The sequence below is a fragment of the Sapajus apella genome, unplaced genomic scaffold, assembly GCF_009761245.1.
Source record: "Sapajus apella isolate SASKATOON/1434 unplaced genomic scaffold, GSC_monkey_1.0 scaffold12, whole genome shotgun sequence".
Lineage (NCBI taxonomy): Eukaryota > Metazoa > Chordata > Mammalia > Primates > Cebidae > Sapajus > Sapajus apella.
This window is the reverse complement of record NW_022436952.1, coordinates 21,572,901-21,594,003: the sequence shown is the minus strand read 5'-3', so window position 1 is coordinate 21,594,003 and position 21,103 is coordinate 21,572,901. Positions and strand designations below refer to the sequence as shown.

Sequence of the window (21,103 nt, the reverse complement as noted above, 5' to 3'; positions counted from 1 at the left end):
CATTCTTCTGCCAGATGCTCCTCCGCTCATTTCCTGTGCCACGGTAGTGTTTTCTTAGGAAGAAGGTTTACAAACTGACCATCATATTTTTCTCGAATTTAGTCCTATTTATAGTAGACCAAGCAGAATTTAGTCAAACCATTGTGGCTTAGTTGGTTTGTAGCTAGTTCACGACTCTCACTAGTTTTATTCAGTCTTCCTTTGGCCACTTCTACAGATTCATTTTATTGCTGTCCTCACATCAGCATTGTTTCCATAAACTTAGTTCTAAATTTTGGTGTCCACCACTCTGTCTTTCACAGCGATTGTCACAGGTAGGCCTCTAAACAATTCTAATAAATGGCTTCCCAAACACGTTCTATGACCCTCTGGCCTGGTTTCCCTTCATAGGTTCAACGTCACCTTTCCAAACTCTTTGACAACATGGCCAAGATGCGATTCCAGCTAGATGCCAGTGGGAGACCAACCAAGACAAGCCTTGGCATGTACAGCAGAGAAGAGGAGTATGTGGCTTTCAGCGAGCCCTGTGACTGCAGCGGGCAGGTAACATTATAGTCCTTTCCCCTCCTTGTGCCTTTCTCTCTCAAATGCCTTCATTCAAACCTCATCAGCATCAACTCTAGGAGGGCCTTTCTGGCCTTAGTCCAGAGCTGCTGTCCGTGTCCTCTGACAGCCAGCTTCTTTGACTTGAACCGACGTTGGAGCAGCAGCTGGCGCCCTGCTTTCTTCTTTCAGGGAAGGACACATGTCAACATTCATATCTTTTCCTTAACCAAAGACCTGTGCAGAGGGAAATAAAATGCACATAAACAACTACCCAAGTCAATGAGAAAAGGATGTTAAAATGATTAGCGGCGCCAGGAGACATCAACATGGTAGCCCCTGGGGCACCCTGCAGGGGAATCTGGGACACTGACACCTTCCCGGAGAGAAAAATGTCCTTTTGTGAAACTGGCTGCCTTTCTGAGATGTCCCTTCTCTGCACAAATACGCCTCAGCGTCACTTCTTCCCACAGCCTTCCCCTTGGAGAACGAACTACCACCCTGCTCCAGGAACTGCTTCCTCCAAATCTCCACGCCCAATGCAAGGGACACAAACCATGGGACCATTTTCCCCTTAAGCCTCCTTCCCATTCTTTAGCACCACCACTGAAGTATAGACCTTTCTTTGTTTATCGTCCTAAATGATGCAGCAAAGCATTGCCCCTGGGGATTCTCATCGAGTGCCAAATAACACCTGGAGTAAGGATATTTTACAGGGTTCTACCTTTATCACATGTATCTAAGAATACAATTCTAGTGCCAGAAAATAATCGCTTCTCAGTTATATGAGGGTGGCCCTGGTGTTTCATTCAGAATGTGTTCTTTTGGTAGACCCAGAAAACGTTTAGTTGGGAAATACAATCCTGGTTTGCACTTCATACTCAGGGTAGACAAAGTCATGACAAGCCGCTGACTTATTTACACCAGCTCAACCCAGATTTCTATTTCCTTGTACAAACTCTGGGTGACAGCCCCCACCCCCCTAACATGATACTCTGTCCTCCATATTCCAAATGCTGTTAATTAAGTCTGAGTCTCACCCATCACCATCCCAATTATGTAAACAGCACATCTCTGTGCACCTTCTGGCAGCCACTTGGGGCTGTGTACCACATCTGGGCTCCACTTCCTTCACTCCCTCAGGCTGAGTGGAAGATAATGTGTAGTACTAATCAAAACTTCTTAGGCAACTGTCTAACCCCGAGTTGTTCTTTCAGGTGGAAATATGGCTGAACCATGTCCTTGGTCACATGAAGGCCACTGTGAGGCATGAGATGACAGAAGGTGTAACTGCCTATGAAGAAAAGCCAAGGGAGCAGTGGCTCTTTGACTACCCAGCTCAGGTATTGTAACCGGATCCCCCCATCCTCCACTGGGCTATTTTCCTCAGCAGCCTCCTCCAGCCTTCAGCAGCTGACGGACGGACATCAGGCTGGCTGCCTGCTTCACAGTAGGGGGGCCTGAATCCCAGACTTCTGTGAGGGGTCAGCAGGTGGGAGCAGGGAGATTGACGACCATGGCCTAAGTCAACCCTGACCTTGGGAAATTAAAGGTGATCTATTTTTGCCCTCATCAGCTACAGAAGGGAGAAAATGTCAACAGTTCAACTCTTCGAGCCAGCCCTCACTTTCTATGTGCCAAGCCCTGTGCTGAGCACAGGACACACCAGCAGGGAACAAGACAATAAAACCTGTCCTGCTGGAGTTCACAGGCTCATGTGGAACTGAACCGCTGTCTCATGTGACTGGCGTTTTAATAGGGGAGGCTTAGGGCACTCTGGGCACATATAGCTAGTTAGTAAGGTCGAGGGACACCCCCATGAGCATATGATATGAAAGCTGCAATTTGAAGAAGGAGTTAGCAAGCTAAAAGTGGGAGCAAAGAGCAAGCAAGCAGGAGGAAGAGCCCAGGCTCAGAAGCCAGGCCATGTCTGAACCAGAGTAAGCAGGGGAAGAGCAAAGGCTACAGGTAGATTCTGGAAGCCAGTTCCTATGGACCATGTGAGAGAGTCTGACTTGCTTCTGAGATACACCTGAATTCCTTATAGGTTTCTCAGGAGTGTGATAAGAGAGAAGGCAGAAGTAGCAAGAAATGTTTAAAGTAACTCTGGCTACAGTATACCACTCGTCCTTCCCTCAGTTAATGGTATAGTAGTAGTGTTGCTGTGTTTGGGGGTTGCAGACGTTTGGTAGTAATCAAAGCCATTTGGTAGAGTAGATAAGATTGCCCTTGGAACGTATATAGAATGAGAAGAGAGTGGAAAACAAATTCTTTTTTTTTTTTTTTGGGACGGAGTTTTGCTCTTGTTACCCAGGCTGGAATGCAATGGCGCGATCTCGGCTCACCGCAACCTCCGCCTCCTGGGTTCAGGCAATTCTCCTGCCTCAGCCTCCTGAGTAGCTGGGATTACAGGCACGCGCCACCATGCCCAGCTAATTTTTTGTATTTTTAGTAGAGACGGGGTTTCACCATGTTGACCAGGATGGTCTCGATCTGTTGACCTCGTGATTCACCCGCCTCGGCCTCCCAAAGTGCTGGGATTACAGGCTTGGGCCACCGCGCCCAGTGAGAACAAATTCTTGAGCATCATTCAGAGCCTAAGGAGGAGCCAGTAAAGCAGAATGAGAAATGGTGTTTGGGGGGCAGAAGGAAAACTGGGAAACAGTAATTATGGAACCTAAGAAAGAAACTGTTAGTAGCAAATCAGAGATCAAAAATGTGAAACACTTCTAAGAGATCAAGCCAAATAAAGAGGATGAAGAAGGTTCATGGATAAGCTTGGCAAGGCCCTATCAGGGGAGTGGTAAGGAAGAGGCTGTATTGCAGGGGCTGAGGAGTGGAAGAGGTAGAAAGTATTCACCATGAATGTGGATAGTGGGGAGAAACTTGGCTATGAAGAAGAGAGGAGAAAGGAGTCCACACTGCAGAGAAGAAAAGGTATTTATTAACAGTAGGGTTGGTACATATTCTCAAATTATCCCAGTAAGGCTGACAATGAGGAGGAACTTCTTTAACAAAACCTAATGGGACATGCATTCAAAGGGAAAAATGGACAAAGAGGAATGGTGCTGTTTACGACAACAAAGTTCTGTATTCCACAAAGAAAATAATTCCCATCAGGCTTCCTTGCTTACCTGTATCAGAATTTTGAGACAAGAGGATGTGTTGCCTCCCCCTATTGCAATAAATGTCATCTAGAGTGGTGTCTCCCAAACCAAATGATACTACAGAGGAGCAATGGACCTAAATTCTCCACCATGAATAATCAAAGTTATGCATGTTCCACACAAAGTTTCCCAGCAAGCAGAAATACATATTTGAATTGCTTTTTCTATTTATTTATTTTTAATTTCTGAAAATGCAAGTTGTATTAACCACACTGAATTTCAATATCTTTCATCGTGGCATTCAAAAATAGGCATTTTAAGGTTTTAAAATGTCTTTAAAATGTAGTGAAAGTATGGTAGCTAAGCAAATATGTGCCATAGATGATCAGCAGTGGCTCACTAAATTAGATTATCAGACCACAGAGGAGCAGAGCAAAGACTGGGTGTCATTGAGACTCTTGGGCAACCTACTGTAGTCCTCCCAAGCTTGGAAAAGTTACTGCCTCTGGGAGGTAAAGACTGAATCATCCACGTCACAGTTTCTAGAAGCGACTGGCCTTGATCAGTCAATCTTGGGTTATTCTCAACCAAATGATTCATTTTTCAGGAGCAGAAAGTGCTTTTCCCACCTGTGCTATTACGACTTCACACCTCCAAGGCTTTAGAGCATATGGTTCTCTTAGTCAATGCTGGTGGAAGAGGGAGGGATGGGGCTCATGTCACCCACGCTGTTACATCCTGGGCCCTCGCTATGTGATGAGTGGGCTGGTTGGAAACAGCCACAGTAACAACAGCTTTACCAGGCAACTCTTGCTGCCACAGGTGGCCCTGACCTGTGCTCAGATCTGGTGGACAACAGAAGTGGGCATGGCATTTGCCAGGCTGGAAGAAGGCTATGAGAATGCCATGAAGGACTATTACAAGAAGCAAGTGGCCCAGCTCAAAACCCTCATCACCATGCTGATTGGCCAGCTCTCCAAGGGAGACCGGCAGAAGATTATGACCATATGCACCATCGATGTGCATGCCCGGGATGTGGTAGCCAAGATGATTGCTCAGAAGGTGGGTCCCAAACGTTCAGAGGTGTCCAGTTTTGTGTACAACTACACTATGAGAATAGCTCACATATGGCCAAAACATGGGGGCCCCAGGGTCTGTACAACACTGGCCGGACAGCTGAGGGAGGATCACAGTGGCTGCTCTTACCTTTTAAAACCTCCAGCAGAACCCTGTAATCAGAGCAGCTTATGCTTTCTGTGCTGTGGTGGCCACAGCATGCTGCACACTTGTTAGCAGCGGTAAACAGCCAGGACATCAGACCCCTATGTATCCTGTGGCCAAGGAACCACCTGCTTCCTGTGATTCACCCACCTACTCTACTACTCTCTCTTTAGGTAGACAATGCCCAGGCTTTCCTCTGGCTGTCTCAGCTGCGCCATCGTTGGGATGACGAGGTCAAACACTGCTTTGCCAACATCTGTGATGCCCAGTTTTTGTATTCCTATGAGTATCTGGGAAACACACCTCGCCTAGTGATCACACCTTTGACTGACAGGTGAGCACTGGTGTCAATCACTGACAGCCTTACTGCTGTTTGGTTCAGCCCAGCCAGTGGGCATCTAGGGTCAAAGTCCCTGTCACTTGCTATTTGTCCACAGAGCGACAGGGAAAGGACCTGATTCAACACAGCAGGTTTAAAGTGAAACTGAAGGGATGTAGGGCAGAGCCTTTCTTGGAACAAGTCCCAGAGCAAATCAATGAGCCATGACTTTTTGAGGAATTACTAAGCGTTCATACACACCCGAGTTCTAACACCAAACCTAACACATACCAGCTGTTTGATTATGAAAAAAACTGACCTAATTTTTGGTTTCCTCATCTGTGAAATGGAGGTGGTAACTCATACCTTCCATGATTATTGTAAGGATTAAAGACAGTAGTGCTGGGAGGGAAGGGAGGAGGGAGATGAAGAGAGGCAGGTTAACAGATGCAAATATACAATTAGATAAAAGATACAAGTTCTGTCATTCAACAGCAGAATAGCATGACTATAGCAAACAGCAGTGTGTCCTATATTTCTAAGTAGCTAGAAGAGAGGACTTTAGTTATTCCCAATACATAAAAATGATAAATACCCAAGATGATGGATAACTCAAATACCCTGACTTGATCATTACATTCTATGCATGTAATCAAATATTACAAATACCCCATAAATATGTAAAATATGTATCAATTTAAAAAGCACACTGATAACCCCCTCACCCCCATTTACAAAACCCAAAGAGATGTTTCTGTATATATTCATTAAAACTATGAAACAGGCCATAGAATGTTATACTGCACAAAGATTATAATAACTTTCTAAAACTATTCTCTTGAAAATGTCATGGTGTAATTTAATGAAGAACTCTAAGTAAGTGAATAATGTATTTTGCTTTCCAGGCATATTTATAAAAATAAATATGGTTCATTAAAACAAGCACATAAAAAAGACAGTAATACTCCTAAAGAGGTTAGTATATAAGTGCTCAGTAATCAATGCCTATTATTATTTTCTTGTCAGTCAATCAATCAACTGGCAAATTGATTTAGTACCTCTTACTTTGGGAAAACGAAGAAATAAGCAAAGTAGTTCCAACCAGTAAGGAGCATGCATTTTTTTTTTTTTTAGAAAGACATAATTTCCATCACTTATATTCACACATGAATGAATTCACTCCAGTCAACGAACAAGTCACTGGTAATACTAAGATGACTAAAACATTTTCTGCCCTTAAACTCCAATTCTAATGAGGGAAATAAGACATATGTAGATTGAAAATTTAAATAACACCAAGGGGAAAAGTTCAAGGCCATAGTGTAAAATAGGGTACAAGGCCATATGCAACACATTTCCAAGCAGGTGACTCAGCAGAAAGCCCTCAGAGCACAGAGGGCCCCACTCACAGCAGGAGGAAAAGGACTGGAAAGGCTTCAGGGAAGAGATGGTATTTGATCTGAACCTTGAAGGATGTACTGGATTCCAGGAGGATTTCAACAGGTGATGAGATTACTGTCAGAGTGTCCATGAAATTGTATAGAAACCTGTTCACAAGTCACTTTTCCTATTAAGAGTGACACACAACATTCATTAATTGTTAAAATGCTATGCATACCCAAAAACTAAAGAGCTACTGATAAACATTGCTGGAAAATAGCATATTGTGGGCAAAGTCAGAGACACGGGAAAACTCAAGATATGTTCCTGGAAGACGGAGTTTAGACTTTGGGGGACACAGCCATAAAGGAATCAGAATATAGAGTGCGAAGAATATATTGTTTACCCAGTAAGTAGTATTACACTATTGAAAATTTTTATCAGAGTGTGACATCTGTACTTTATGAAGATTCATCTGACAGCAGAGCACAGGTAAAGGAGAGAGACGGCAGAGCAATAAGTCATGGCACGTGCGAGAAATGATATTTTAATTCCGCTGAGATTTCTGTAAATTCTGGGAATTCATACCCTTTGCTTATAATTCCATTGAACATTAAATCTCCTCTTCTCCAAAAGGAGCTGTATATCTGAATAACTGGTTCACTGAAATAAATGTCTTGTAGGTAATGAAGAGATTGTCATAAATTGTGAGTTAAAGTTAAAATGGCCAGATAGAATCCGTGCCATTTTTTAACTTTTCTCTCTTCCTGTTCTCAGTGATATCACTTGTATTTTAGTCAGATCCTCAGATATATTTCCAAGGATTTCATAAGTATTTCCAGTTCAGTTCAACTGCAGTCACTGTGCTCATGGAATGAATAGGTCATGGGAAATCCAAAGTACTTGAAAATCCCAACGTGATTCATAGATCAACACCTCATAGCTGAAGCATCATGGCCAAAGTGGTTCCGCTCTCCTATGTTTTTCATGTCTTTAATTCCTTTTCCTCCCCAGTCTGGAAAGGGAGACGAGAGTCCCACTCAAAGTACTTCCCTCTTACTTTGTGTCTCTCTGTTTTGTGGTAGCCCGTAGAGGGCACATCACTGTCTCCAGCAACTCCCCTCTGTGCATGGACTAAAACGTGAACTCTGCATGGGACTTGGTAGTTCCCCTCAGCCACCCTGATGCCTCACTCCCTACACTCCAACCACATGGCCTCCTTTCTGTTCCTTGATCACCTGGAGTTCATTCCACCTGAAAGCCTGCACACATGGGCTTCCCTTTGCCTGGGAATGCCCTTCTCAAGGCCGTCTGTTCCACTGGCACCTTCTCATGCTTTTGTTCTACTCTCAGTTCTCAGAGGCCTTCCCTGACCACTCTTTCTAAAAGTCAGCCTTTCCTACCACACACACACACACACACAGAGAGAGAGAGAGAGAGAGCGCACGCGCGCAAATAACCCTGACAAGAGCCCCTGTTGGTCTTCCCAATGTTTCCCTCATTCTGAAATCACCCGGCTTGCTTCCTTGTTGGCATTCCCCTTTGGAATGCAAACCTCCAGCAATCAAGAACCTTTGTCTATCACATTTGCTGTTATGTCCCCAGCACCTAGTAGGTGTTAAATTAATATTTGTCAAAGGAATGAATGATGTTTAAATATTGAGCTCCCAGATCATAAGAATAGACTTATGATTAGAAGATAGTTCATAAGAATAGAGAAGCAAGGGAAGGTGACTTAGGGGCAAGGTCTGTCCAAGGCTCTGTGTCTTGGCTCCCAATGAAGAAGCAGCAGCTACTCTGTGTTTTGCTCTCAGCTGGGAATCCATCTTCCTACCTACCTCAGTTTAAGACAAATGCAAATAGCACCTCACCAGAGGGAGATGTCGATCTCTCTGTAGCTAGATGGTAAAGGAAGCAGCAACTGGGGTTGGGGGGTGGGATAGGGTGGAGTCTTATGGGTCTTACTTGGGCTTTACTTGGTCTGATTAGTTGGAGGAGCTCATCCTGTGTGAGTTAAAAGAAAAATGGTTCCCACCTTTTCATTCAGACTGGACCCCCTCTAGTATCTGTCTTTAGGGCCATTCTCAGTCATTTGCAGGAAGGAGCTCCCATGCAATCTTCCCTACTGCAATGACTTTTTCTGCCTGTCTTGGAATATGAGCTAATAGTTTGGGAGTTTATATCACTTGGGACAGAATAATGAACCATTATGTATATGAGCAATTTGGTAAATCTATCCCCCACTCTAGACTTACATGTTCCAACATAACATTGACCTTCATTTGTTCTCTACTCCCAGGACCTAGCACTGTGTCTAGCACATGTTGGGCATTCAAGAAATACTCCTTGTGTGAATGCGATGAAATGATTCCTGAGCCTCTAGACATGTGCCAGGCTTCAGCTTCAAAATATTTCCATTCAGAATATTTCCATCCTCTCCACTGACATACCAGACATTATCATTTCAAGTGATAAAAAATACAAGAGTTTTCTTTTCCCTGGGCCTTTGCACTTGCCCAGCAATTGAAATAATTACCTCTTTTGGATTTAGAAGTCTCTAGTACACTAGTTTTTCAATACCTTATAGAAGGAAAGGGTAAAGCTTTGACAATGTATTGTTTCTAAAATAGGGATTTATTGCCTCTTCTGTGAAATGATGCAAATAAGAACTTGAAAGGAAGGTTAGCCAAAATAGTGGTGAATACTATATAGACCTTCACCTCATTTGTGCATTATTTACTATTCTGGCAAAGTAGTATGTAGTTGAATATTTATATGGCAAATTCCACTTTCTCATTGACTTCCATTATTATCTCAAGAAATGTTTTACACAGAAAAAAATTGGCCTCCACACAGAAAATCACATTTTAAAAGGCATTCAGCTTTTACTGGTGTGTAGCCTAAGTACATTTAATTCTGTCCTGCCAGAAGAATTAATCAAATGGACAATTGATCCATACAACCTTTGCACATTCATTAAAAGCACACCCGTTTTACAGTACATCCAAATGATTATGCCTGTTTCTTTGGAATTTCCCACTGCCTGGATGGGAGTTGAATATGTAAATTGGTGCAGTGGTTCAGCCCTTGTTGCAGGACTTCGGCACCACACTAAGTTGAAGAACTAAATGGAAATGCTTTTTCAGGCTGAACAAAGCAATTCCCATAAGTCATTTCTCGACCTTTGGATGATCTCCTCCTGCTCTGCTCCCCTTCCTTCACCTTCACACACAAATGCCCCTTTCTGCCCTGCGCAGTGTTAAGTACTGTTTTAATCAACTGCTTATCAATGTTGAGTACCCCTTAATTTTTCAGGAACTCCTGGAAGTAGGTGAGATATAATTGATGCAAGAGTCTTTCAAGGTGATTTTCTGGGCAAGGACACAGCTAGCAAAAGTCATACGCTTTCTCTTTAAGTTTTTCTCTGATTTTTTTTCAGAGAAAATGTGGAAAGCGTAGTATTCTGTGCCAAAGAAAATAAGAGTCACCCAGAAATAGCCACTGTTAATGTGTAGTTTGTTTCATTCTACATGTAGAATATTGAAAAATGAAACTGAGATCATATGCGATATATATAAAACATCATAGATTGCTTGTTTTATTTAACATTATACTATGCATGTTCTCTAAATATTTTTCCAAAACACCTTAGTGGCTGAATTATAGTCTATTTATAAGTATTCCATAATTTATGTAACATAACCATATTATGGATTATTTAAGTTACATCTAAGCTTTCACTAGTAAAAATAAAGCTGTATGAACTCACTTGTATGTAAATTTTTAAACAGAAATTTCGTATTATCTCCTTAGGATAGATTCCAAGAAGCAGATTAATTAGATGATACATACTTTCAAATCGTTCTTGAAAAAAACGTTACTCCTACTCTCACTAGTAGTTTATTAAAGTGTAATTGCACAACACCCTGACCGGCATTAAGTATTGCTGTTACATTTTTTATTACTCTTATTATTCAAAATTGTATCACATTTGGATTTGGTTGTCATTAATTACTCATAGGTTGAACATTTTTATATGTTTATTAGCTATTAGATTTTCTTCTCCTGTTAATTATTTATTACTGTCATGGCGCATTTTTCTCTAGGGTATTCTTTTATTACTTTTATGGTTAAAAAATCCCTGTTCATTTGAAGATCAATTTAATATTCCTCTATATTTCATTCTAGTCTAGTTTATTTTAATTTTTCCTTTAACCTTTTAAAATTATTTAGGAAATCTTTTGATTACTGAGTAAAGTCAGTCAAAACATTTTTATGAAGACATTTTCAGTTACCAGTGATAAATGTGACCCAAAAAAAGACTTATCTCACACATCTGGAAAGTGAGTCCAGCTTGCTGCGGTATAACCAGCTCTGGGACCTAAACTAGGAGATATCGGGGTTTGAACACTCTCATATACCATGACTTTATTTCTTATGAATGTTGACTTCTTTCTTGCACAGGCTGGAAAGATGGTCTCTATACCTATGCCTTTATAACTCCTGACTCAGGAGGAAGAGAGACCCTCTCTTACCCAGAGATCTTGCATGTATAACAAATTCCTTGAGGGTGGTCTCTGATTGGTCCTATTCGGATCATATGCCCATCTCTGAGCCAGTCACTGCAGCCAATGAGATTGAGTACTTTGCCCATCCTGAGCCTTGTCCTCCATCCCCAAGGATAGGAAAAATACGATTGATAGCCCATCAGAATACAAGCTGTGGAGGAGAAATGACTCCAAAGTGTGAAATTCTGGGCAAAAAAAAATCCCACAGGAATGACAGTGGGGAGCATATAATGTTATTTCTTTTGTTTTCACAGTGACTAGTGGGCTTAATGTTTTTTGGTGAGTAATCCATTCTTCTTAATGATTTATGATGTTTGCTCTACCATATTTGAAGTTCTAAGTTCATCAATCTACCTTAAAACTACAGATTCTGTGCCATCAGTCTGTCAGTTCCTCTCTGTGCCACAGTATTTAAAGATGTTTGCTTTATCCTGAGTTGTAATATTTGTAGGGTAAGGCTCTGCATCATCTACCTTCATTTCCACTTTTCTTTTTAGCACTTCTGTTTCTTCTTTCAAATGACAAATTCCAAAATATAAATCACTGGGGTTTTTGATTGGTGTACCTTAATACTTTTAACTTCATTTGGTAGAAACAGCCATCTTTATAATATGTGGTATATTTCTGTTTATTTATGTGTAATCATGTTTCTTGAAAAAGTTTATATTTTGGTTATTTCTTAATGTTATCTTTGGGTCTTTTTAAAGTTGTTGCTATTGAAGATTTTTATCTCATATATATACATGTATATATTTAAAACAACAGGGAAATAAAGTTGTTTTAAATATATATATAATAAAAACAAAATATTTTATCTACAATGAGATACTACCTTACTCCTGCAAGAATGGCCATAATGAAAAAAATTTAAAAACAGTAGATGTTGGCATGAATGTGGTGACCAGGGAACACTTCTGCACTGCTGGTGGGAATGTAAACTAGTATAGCCGCTATGGAAAACAGTGTGGGAATTCTTTAAAGATCTTAAAGTAGACTACCATTTGATACAGTAATCTTCTGGTTATCTACCCAGAAGAAAAGAAACCATTATTCAAAAGAGATACTTGCACATGCATGTTTATAGCAGCACAATTCACAACTGCAAAATTGTGGAACCAACCCAAATATGCCCATCAATCAATGGGTGGGTAAAGAAACTGTGGTATATACATATGATAGAATACTACTCAGCTGAAAAAAGGAATGAATTAACAATACTTTCAATGACCTGGATGAGACTGGAGACTATTATTCTAAATGAAGTAACTCAGGAGTGTAAAACCAAACAGTGCATGTTCTCACTGATATGTGGGAGCTAAGCTATGAGGACGCAAAGGCATAAGAATAATACAGTGGACTTCAGGGACTTGGGGGGAAAAAGTGGGAGGGGATGAGGGATAGAACACAACATATATGGTGCAGTGTATACTGCTCAGGTGATGGGTGCACCAGGATCTCACAAATAACCACAAAAGAACTTACCCATGTAACCAAATACCCCGTGTACTCCAATAACTTATGAAAAAATTTAAAATAAAAACAACTTTATAGAGGTATATTTCACATATCAAAAATTATTCATATTAAGTGTATGTACAATTCAATGATTTCTAGTGACTTTACTCAGTGCGACCATTACCATAAATCAGCTTTAGAACGTTTCGGTCCCCCCACAATAAAATCCCTTTTGATCTATTACAGTTAGTTCTCATCCACCAGGAAACCACCTCTAGCCCCAGAAGCCACTAGCCTACTTTATGTCTCTTTAACATTGCTTATTCTGGGTGTTTCATATAAATGGAATCTTAACAATAGATAGTTGCTTATGTGAAGTTTTTTACACTTCACACAGTATTTTTGAGGTTCACTCATGGCAGACCATATGTCTGTAGTTGGTTATTTTTAAATTTCTGAATAATATTCCATTTTATAGGTGTACCACATGCTGTCTATCCATTTAACTGATGGACATTTATTTTCAGTTGAGGCTGTTATAAAAAATACCACTGTGAACATTTGTGTAGAAATCTTTGTGTGGACATGTTTTTACTGCTCTTAGGTGAATACTAGGAGGAAAATTATTAGGTATTATGGTACTTTATGTTTAACTTTTTGAGAAACTGATAAGCTGTTGTCTAAAGTAGCTGCACCATTTTACATTTACTCCGACAGCATGTGAGAGTTCCCATTTCTCTACATCCTTGACAATATTTACTGTTGCTCATTTTATTTCTTTATAGTCATTCTGTTGGCTGTTAAGTAATATGCTATTTGGATTTTAATTTGCATTTTTCTAATTAATCATGTTGAGCAACTTTTCACCTGCTTATTAGTCATTCATGCATCTTCTTTGGTGTAATATCTGCCCATATTTTTTGCCTGTTGTTTGGTCTGTCTGTCTTCTTCTTATTGAGTTTAAGAATTCTTTGTGTGTTGTGGATATGTTTCATATGTGTTTGCAGATATTTTATACCAGTCTGTTGCTCATCCTTTTTTTCTTAAAAAGCTTTAAGAAAAAAATGTTTTTAAAAAAACTTATATTTTAGGTTTTGGGGTACATGTGAAGGTTTGTTACATAGGTAAACTCATGTCACAAGGGTTTATGGCAAAGATTATTTCAACACCCAGGTGTTAAGCCCAGTACCCAATAGTTATCTTTTCTGCTCCTTTCCCTTCCCCACCCTCTACCCTCAAGTAGACCCTAGTATCTATTGCCTCCTTTGTACTCATAAGTTCTTATCATTAACCCCCCACTTATAAGTGCAAACATGTGGTATTTGGTTTTCTGTTCCTGCATTAGTTTGCTAAGGATAATTAACCTCCAGCTTCATCCATGTTCCTGCAAAAGACATGATCTCATTCTTTTTTATGGCCATGTAGTATTCTATGGTATATATGTATCACATTGTCTTTATCAAATCTGTCATGAATGGGCATTTAGGTTGATTTCATGTCTTTGCTATTGTGAATAGTGCTGCAATGAACATATGCATGCATGTGTCTCTATGGTAGAATGATTTATGTTCCTCTGGGTATACACCCAGCAATGGGATTGCTGGGTCAAATGGTAGTCTTGCTTTTAGCTCTTTGAGGAATCACTATACTGTTTTCCACAATGGTTGAACTAATTTACCCTCCCACCAACAGTGCATAAGTGTTCCCTTTTCTCCTCAACCTCACCAGCTTAATGGTGTCTTTTGAAGTGCAAACATTTTGAATTTTGATGAGGTTCAGTTTATTAATTTTTATTTTATGGATCATGCTTTTGGTGCTTTATTTAAGAAATTTTGGGCTACCTTCATTTTGTCTTTAACTTCCTTTTCACTTGTGTACAGGAAAAAAATGATTTTTGTATATTTATCTTCCATTCTACTCATTTACTACACTGTCTTACAAATTCTGAAAGTTTTACTCTAGATTTTCTTGGGTTTTCTAAATCACTCCTAGAATTTCTAATCATATGTGAGACAGACAAATAATGAGAAGCATAATTATAACTACTCAAGTTTAGTTACTAGGCATGCTGTAATTTTTGCTAGAAAGTTGATATGTCTAGCATTGCTCTCAGTTCTTTCTGTCACATTTTAAGAAAGACATTTACCAATTAGTATAGACAAAGAAAAAGATGAGCACTGGATGACGAAAAATCTCATAAACAGCTGGGATAAGGAGTAGAACCTAGAATTAAGGGCATTTATGTTAAGAACAAAAAATTTTCAAAGTTTAAATATTAAAGTTATAAAAGGAACAGATTTTTTTTTAGGTTAATGCAAAGGAAATTTCTATTAATATGATTTCTCATGTTAAACTTGAAACCTATTGAAAGCTCTGGGTCTTTTTCATGTGAATTTTCATCTATCTCCTGCCCTCAATCTGCATGTATGAAAGTGTGCAAGTGGTTGGAAGATTGCTTTGCATTTATCTCTCTTTAATTTGATTTTGTTGAGTCTGTCCCATCATTTTTGGTTTGTTGGTTTTTTGTTTTTGTTTGTTTCATTTGTGTTGTGTTTTGTTTTGTTTTGGGACAGAGTCTTGATCTTTGGGTAGGCTGGAGTGCAGTGGCATGATCTCGGCTCACCACAACTTCCAACTCCTGGGTTCAGTGATTCTCCTGCCTCAGCCTCTTGAGTAGCTGGGACTACAGGTGCATGCTACCACACCTGGCTAATTCTCGTATTTTTAGTAGAGACAGGGTTTCACCATGTTGGCCAGGCTGGTTTCAACCTCCTGACTTTGTGATCCACCCACCTCGGCCTCCCAAAGTGCTAGGATTACAGGCATGAGCCACCGTGCCCACCCCAATCATTTTTAAGGTTTAACATTCTTTAGAAATTTGTTCTATCTTCTATCTAGTAATTATATCTTAATTCAAGTTATGAGTAAAGACATTCAATATCAGTGAGCTGAGTATGCTTCAAGGCCTCCCTGAAGGTAGATATTGTTGCATTCATGGTCACTTCTCAGTTCTGGTTATTGAACCATGTGGTAGGCAGAATTCTACAAATGATCTCTGATGACCCTCACCCTTGTATAACCCTTGCCATTTTGAATGTGAGTAATGACTGTGACTGTGATGACATTATTCCCATGGTTGTGTTTTGTTATATGGCAAAAGGGAAATTATTTAGGTAGACCTAATATAATCATATGAGCCCTTAAAAGCTGAGCTGTTTCCTGGCTCCTCAGCCAGCAGAAAGGGGAAGTCAGATTTGAGGCATGAAAAGAATTTGACATGCCATAGCTGTTTTTGAAGGTGGTAGGGGCCATATGCAATGTGGTAGAATGGCCTCTAGGAACTAAGAGATCCCCTGGCCAACAGGGACCTCAGAAGTGAATTCTGCCAGGAACCTGAATGAGCTTGGAAGCTGAATCTTCCCCAAAGTCTCCAGATAAGAATCCAGCCCAGCCAACACCTTGACTTTGGCCTTGTGAGACCCTCAGCAGAGAATCCACATGGACTTCTGGCCCACAGAACTGTGAGATAACAAGAGGGTGTTGTTTTAAGTCACTGAGTGTGCAGTAATTTGTTACACAGCAATTGAAAATTAATACAAACCAACTATGACTCCACCTACTCTGCTCTAAGATTATCTGAACCACTTTTCTATGATAAGCACAGGCTATTCATAGCTGAAATCAAGATACAGCAGCTTTGGTATTTTCATTATCTTCCAGTTGAATATCTATATCAAAAAAAGAATTTATTGCCTCAAAAATAATACCTTCAAAGTCGATTAGTTTCCTTCTTTTCAAGGCACTTTCAGATCTCTTGTATCATCGTATCCTCGTAAGACCCTGGTGGGCAGATAAGAAAAAAACCTGTAGAAGTTATTTGCTCAAAGAAAACAAGACTAATTTTAGTTCGATGTTAGAACAATTAGAACCAGCCCACTGTGGAATGAGGTGCCCTCTAGAATAATAAACTGTGCCTTGCTGAAAGAAAAGGCTATATGGTCATATTTGAAGGATTTAAAGGGGGACGACTTGGCATGGTGAAAGAATCAAACTGCCTCACTTTTAACATCTCTCGCAACACTAAATCTTCTGTGTTCCCACTAGAACCAAACTAAATCAATCCATATCCGTGCTGGGACTCGTTGGTCAGGATCTGTCTTCCTTAAGAATCTTTTGCCATTGCAACAATTTCCACTGCTTTAGAAGCAGCAAATTTATCTAAGTTGCTTTGTACAAAGAAAATGCGATGTCATAGATCTTAAGGATGCTTTCGTGTTTAAGGCACAAAGAAGTTTAAATGACTTGGCTGAGTCTCACAGACACTTCACAGTGAGGCAAGGTTTGAACTCATTCTGTCGCACATCAGAGTTCATGCCTGAAACAGCTATAGCACGGTCTACTGAGCCACACTTTACAAGCAGGAGCACATTGAAGGAGCTGGCTTGGGTGTTTAAAGAGATGAGCCCTCTAACAGGATCTCAGAAAGAATCCTAGGATAGGTCTCAAAGGACTTGCTGCTGGCTCAGTGGTCCAGGCATCATGGCAGCCTCCCTTGTGACAAACAGAAATACTGCCTCTTTCTTTTTTCTTTTCTTTTTTTTTTGAGACAGAGAGTCTCACCTTGTTGCCCAGGCTGGAGTGCAGTGGCATGATCTCAGCTCGCTGCAACCTCTGCCTCCTGGGTTTAAGCAATCCTCCAGCCTTAGCAATCCTAGAGTAGCTAGGATTACAAGCTCATGCCACCATGCTCAGTTAATTTTGTATTTTTAGTAGAGACGGGGTTTCATCATGTTGGCCAGGCTGGTCTCGAACTCCTGACCTCAGGGGATCCATCTGCCTCAGCCTCCCAAAGTGTTGGGATTACAGGCGTGAGCCACCATGCCCAGCCCCCTCTTTCTTTTTTACGTGTTTTTCTCATGGCCTGAGTGAAAGGCCCACTGACCCTGCCTTCAAACTCACCAGACAGCCCACTTTTTCTTCTTGAACACCAGTCTCCCCATATGTAAAACAGGGAGATTGGAAATCCCTTCCATCTCTGGAGTTCTGTTATTATAAGGGAAAGATAATGATATTTTCAAACTTTTCCCAAAAGATAATCAGAAGCTCAGTAGATGCTCAAAAAGAGATGGACCCAGTCCCACGTATTTATTTTAAGGAATTCTTAACTTTTTCTATGCAACTTCTATTTTTGTGAAACCTGCCATTTCTGGACTCCCGAGTTCCTTGAGAGCCCTGCAGCTCCAGAGAAAAGAGGCCCATGATTCGCTCTCAGCTGGCAGAGGGGACAGCTGTGAGACAGAAAGTCAATGAGAGGGAAGGAAAGTGGGGAGGTGAGTTGTTGGGGATTGACTCTGCTAGTTCAGGCAGCCTGTCTTCCTGGGAGGTATGGGGCTGTGGCAGGAAGTCCACTTCCTGCTGTTGTAGAGGAAGTCCGAGGCTGGGAGAGGTAGAAGGCATCAGACCAATCTGGAGCCAGAAACTCAGAGCCCAGGAGGGCAGGTGCAGGTGAGGCCGCACACAGGGCTCTGTGAAAATCTAGCTAGGAATGCTTGAGAGAGAAGAGAAGTGTTAACAAGTGGTAACAGTGGCCAGGAAGGACAGGAGGAGACCCAGCTTTTCACTTGAACCCTGACTTACCTCATCGTGCCTTGTGGCAGGTCTAAAGGTCAACATTCAGCCTTTCAAAGGCTAAAACAGATAAGGGAATTTTGCACTTAATTAAAGGAGAAAAAGGGAACTTGAAGACTTTCATTTGGGGGCTGAGCACAATGGCTCACACCTATCATCTCAGCACTTTGGGGGACTGAGGTGGACAGATCACTTGAGACCAGGAATTTGAGCTAGCCCAAGCAACATAGCGAGACGCTGTCTCTATTTCTTAAAAGGAAAAGAAAAAACCCATTTTGGTTCAACGTTTAGTCAAGTCCGTAGAAAACCAGCCACCATCTGACGTAAAGGTGGTGTCTTCAGAGTCTCAGAGTTTCTGTTCATCTGATGAGATCAGATTCAGAAACAGAATTAATTTTGGACACCCCTTCACATGGTACAGTATGTAAGTTGAGAATCTATGTATTGATTTGCTAGATATTAAGAAAGTTAGAAAAGTGGCACAATCTTAACCGCTTTATTGTTATTGAGGCATAAATTACATGCCTTAAAGTTCACACATTGCAGTGTACAATGTACAATTGAATGATTTTTAGTAAGTAGACAGTTGTGTAACCATCATCATAATCCAATTGTAGAACATTTCCTTCTCTCTATTTGCAATACATCCCTTCTCTCATTCCAAACCTCAGGCAGCCACTGATCTGCTGACTATCTCTATTTGTCTTTTCTGGATGTTTCATATAAATTGAATGACAGCATATAATCTCTTTTTTGAGACAGTGTTTCACTCTGTCACCCAGGCTGGAGTGCAATGATGCAATCTCAGTTGACTGCAACCTCCTCTTCCCAGGCTCAAGTGATTATTCCACCTCAGCTCACCAAGTAGCTGAAATTACAGGCACACTACACCACACCCCCTAATTTTTTTATTTTTTGTAGAGATGGGGTTTTGCTATGTTGCCCAGGCTGATCTGAAACTCCTGGGCTCAAGCTATCCATCCACCTTGGCCTCCCAAAGTGCTGAGATTACAGGCATGGCCCGCTGCACCCAGCCTGACAGCATAAAATCTCCTGTATCTGGCTTCTTTACTTGGCGTAATGTTTTTGAAGTTCATCTACTCTGTATCGTGTTCAGTACTTCATTCCTTTATATTGCTGAAGTGTATTACACTCTATGAATCACCACATTTTGCTGATCCATTCACTGTTGATAGATACTTGGGTTGTTTCTAGTTTTTTGCTGTTACAAAGATTGCTGCTGTGAACAAGGGCTGTGAACAGGTGGGCATTGTGCTATGCACAAGTCTTTGTGTAAACATGTATTCTTATTTATCCTGGGTAAATTCCTAGGAGGGGAGTTGCTGAATCATATGGGATGCTTTATTACTTTTTAAGGAGCATAAGTCCTTTCTAATAGTACCAGAGGTAAGCTTAAGCTGAGTTTATTTTATTGTTACTGGTAAAAAGAGTCCCAAAAGGATTAAATGGATTGAATGTGATCCATTCATTCACAGATTCATTTATGTTTTATAAACAGTTTTTGAGGAGCTGTTTGTGCCTAGAGTGTGCTAAGTTGTGGAGATGAAACAATGAATAAGATATCGCCCTGCCTTCATGTACCCTATGGAGATAAATACTGAAGATACATAAGTTAAAGTGGAGGACTAGCTCAGCTGAGGGAGCCTCTGCTCACCCACCCCAGTGTTGGGGGATCCAGGAGCACTTAGTGGGTGAAGTCAAATGTGTGTCTTGAGGAATTAATGGCCATTAGCTAGGCAAAGATTGCAGAAGAACATCATCCAGGTTGACTCACAGAGTTGGGGGAGGAGCAGGGACAAGCTCAGTCCCAGTGTAGATGAACGTAGCTCTATATGGCTGGACTGCAGAGTGCTGCAGCTCAGAGGAGGAGAATGGTGAGAAATGAAGCTGGAGGAGCAGGCAGGACCAGAACAAGAAGAACCTGGCAGGGAGCCTCTGGTACCTTGTGTGGAGGGAGCACTGTGGTGAGCTTGCCCTCTAGAGAGTCCTCCCCACAGCACTGTGGGGAGCAGGCCAAAGGAACAGGGCTCTTGGCTTTCCTTTTCAGAAGCTGTGTCAGGCCTCGCATAACCTTGGGCTTTAGTCCTATCATGCTGGGCCTCCAAGGACTTGTGTCCTGTGTTCGGCAGGTGCTACATCACCCTCACCCAGTCCCTGCACCTGACTATGAGTGGGGCTCCAGCAGGACCTGCAGGCACAGGCAAGACAGAAACCACCAAGGACCTGGGCCGTGCACTGGGCATCCTCGTCTATGTGTTCAACTGCTCGGAGCAGATGGACTACAAGGTACAGATTCACCCAGTTTCCTGGGGAGCTGGTGGGGGTGGATAGGAACCGAGGGCAGCCAAACCAGGGCTGAGATGCATCCGTGCCACTCTGACCTAGCTTCCCCAGGTCTCGGAGCCCAGACCAGGAGGTCTCTGCTTGCTCCTTTGTGGTAAAGTTGGACCTTTGAACCCTGGAGTTTGTTGGCCTCCCTATAAGCCTTTCATTTGATGAGAAAGCACAGCCCCTTGTATTCTAATTCCACCAATGAGCTCTGACTACAGACGGCTTACTTCATCTTTTTGGCTCTTTCTTTTATTATCTATCAAATGAAGAAACTGAGCATATATCCAAAGTCCTAATTTCCCTATTTGACCTAGAAACACAGAAAGACTCACAAGTAGCCAATATGAACGCACTTTCCTTCACATAAAAGCTCAACATATTTGTGCTCTTCTATAGAAGTGGACATTCACCAGAATATCAGCGGGGAAGGATATTCTGCAAGGGCAGGTGTGATTTCTGAAAGCAGGCTCATCAACCCCGACTCAGCACATAGACGCCCACAGAAGACAAGTGCAAAGCTAATATTCATT

The 21,103-nt window shown here is 41.3% G+C and overlaps 1 protein-coding gene across 4 annotated transcripts in view; it reads left to right on the top strand.

Moving 5' to 3' along the window:
* DNAH9 (dynein axonemal heavy chain 9) overlaps nucleotides 1–21,103 on the top strand; it is a 361,130-nt gene that overhangs the window by 93,443 nt on the left and 246,584 nt on the right. For all 4 annotated transcript variants that reach the window (XM_032280243.1, XM_032280245.1, XM_032280244.1 and 1 more), the window contains 5 exons: nucleotides 391–543; nucleotides 1,761–1,886; nucleotides 4,473–4,712; nucleotides 5,045–5,205; nucleotides 20,372–20,528. In XM_032280243.1, coding sequence (XP_032136134.1) covers nucleotides 391–543; nucleotides 1,761–1,886; nucleotides 4,473–4,712; nucleotides 5,045–5,205; nucleotides 20,372–20,528 — 837 coding nt within the window. The remainder of the gene's footprint in view (nucleotides 1–390; nucleotides 544–1,760; nucleotides 1,887–4,472; nucleotides 4,713–5,044; nucleotides 5,206–20,371; nucleotides 20,529–21,103) is intronic.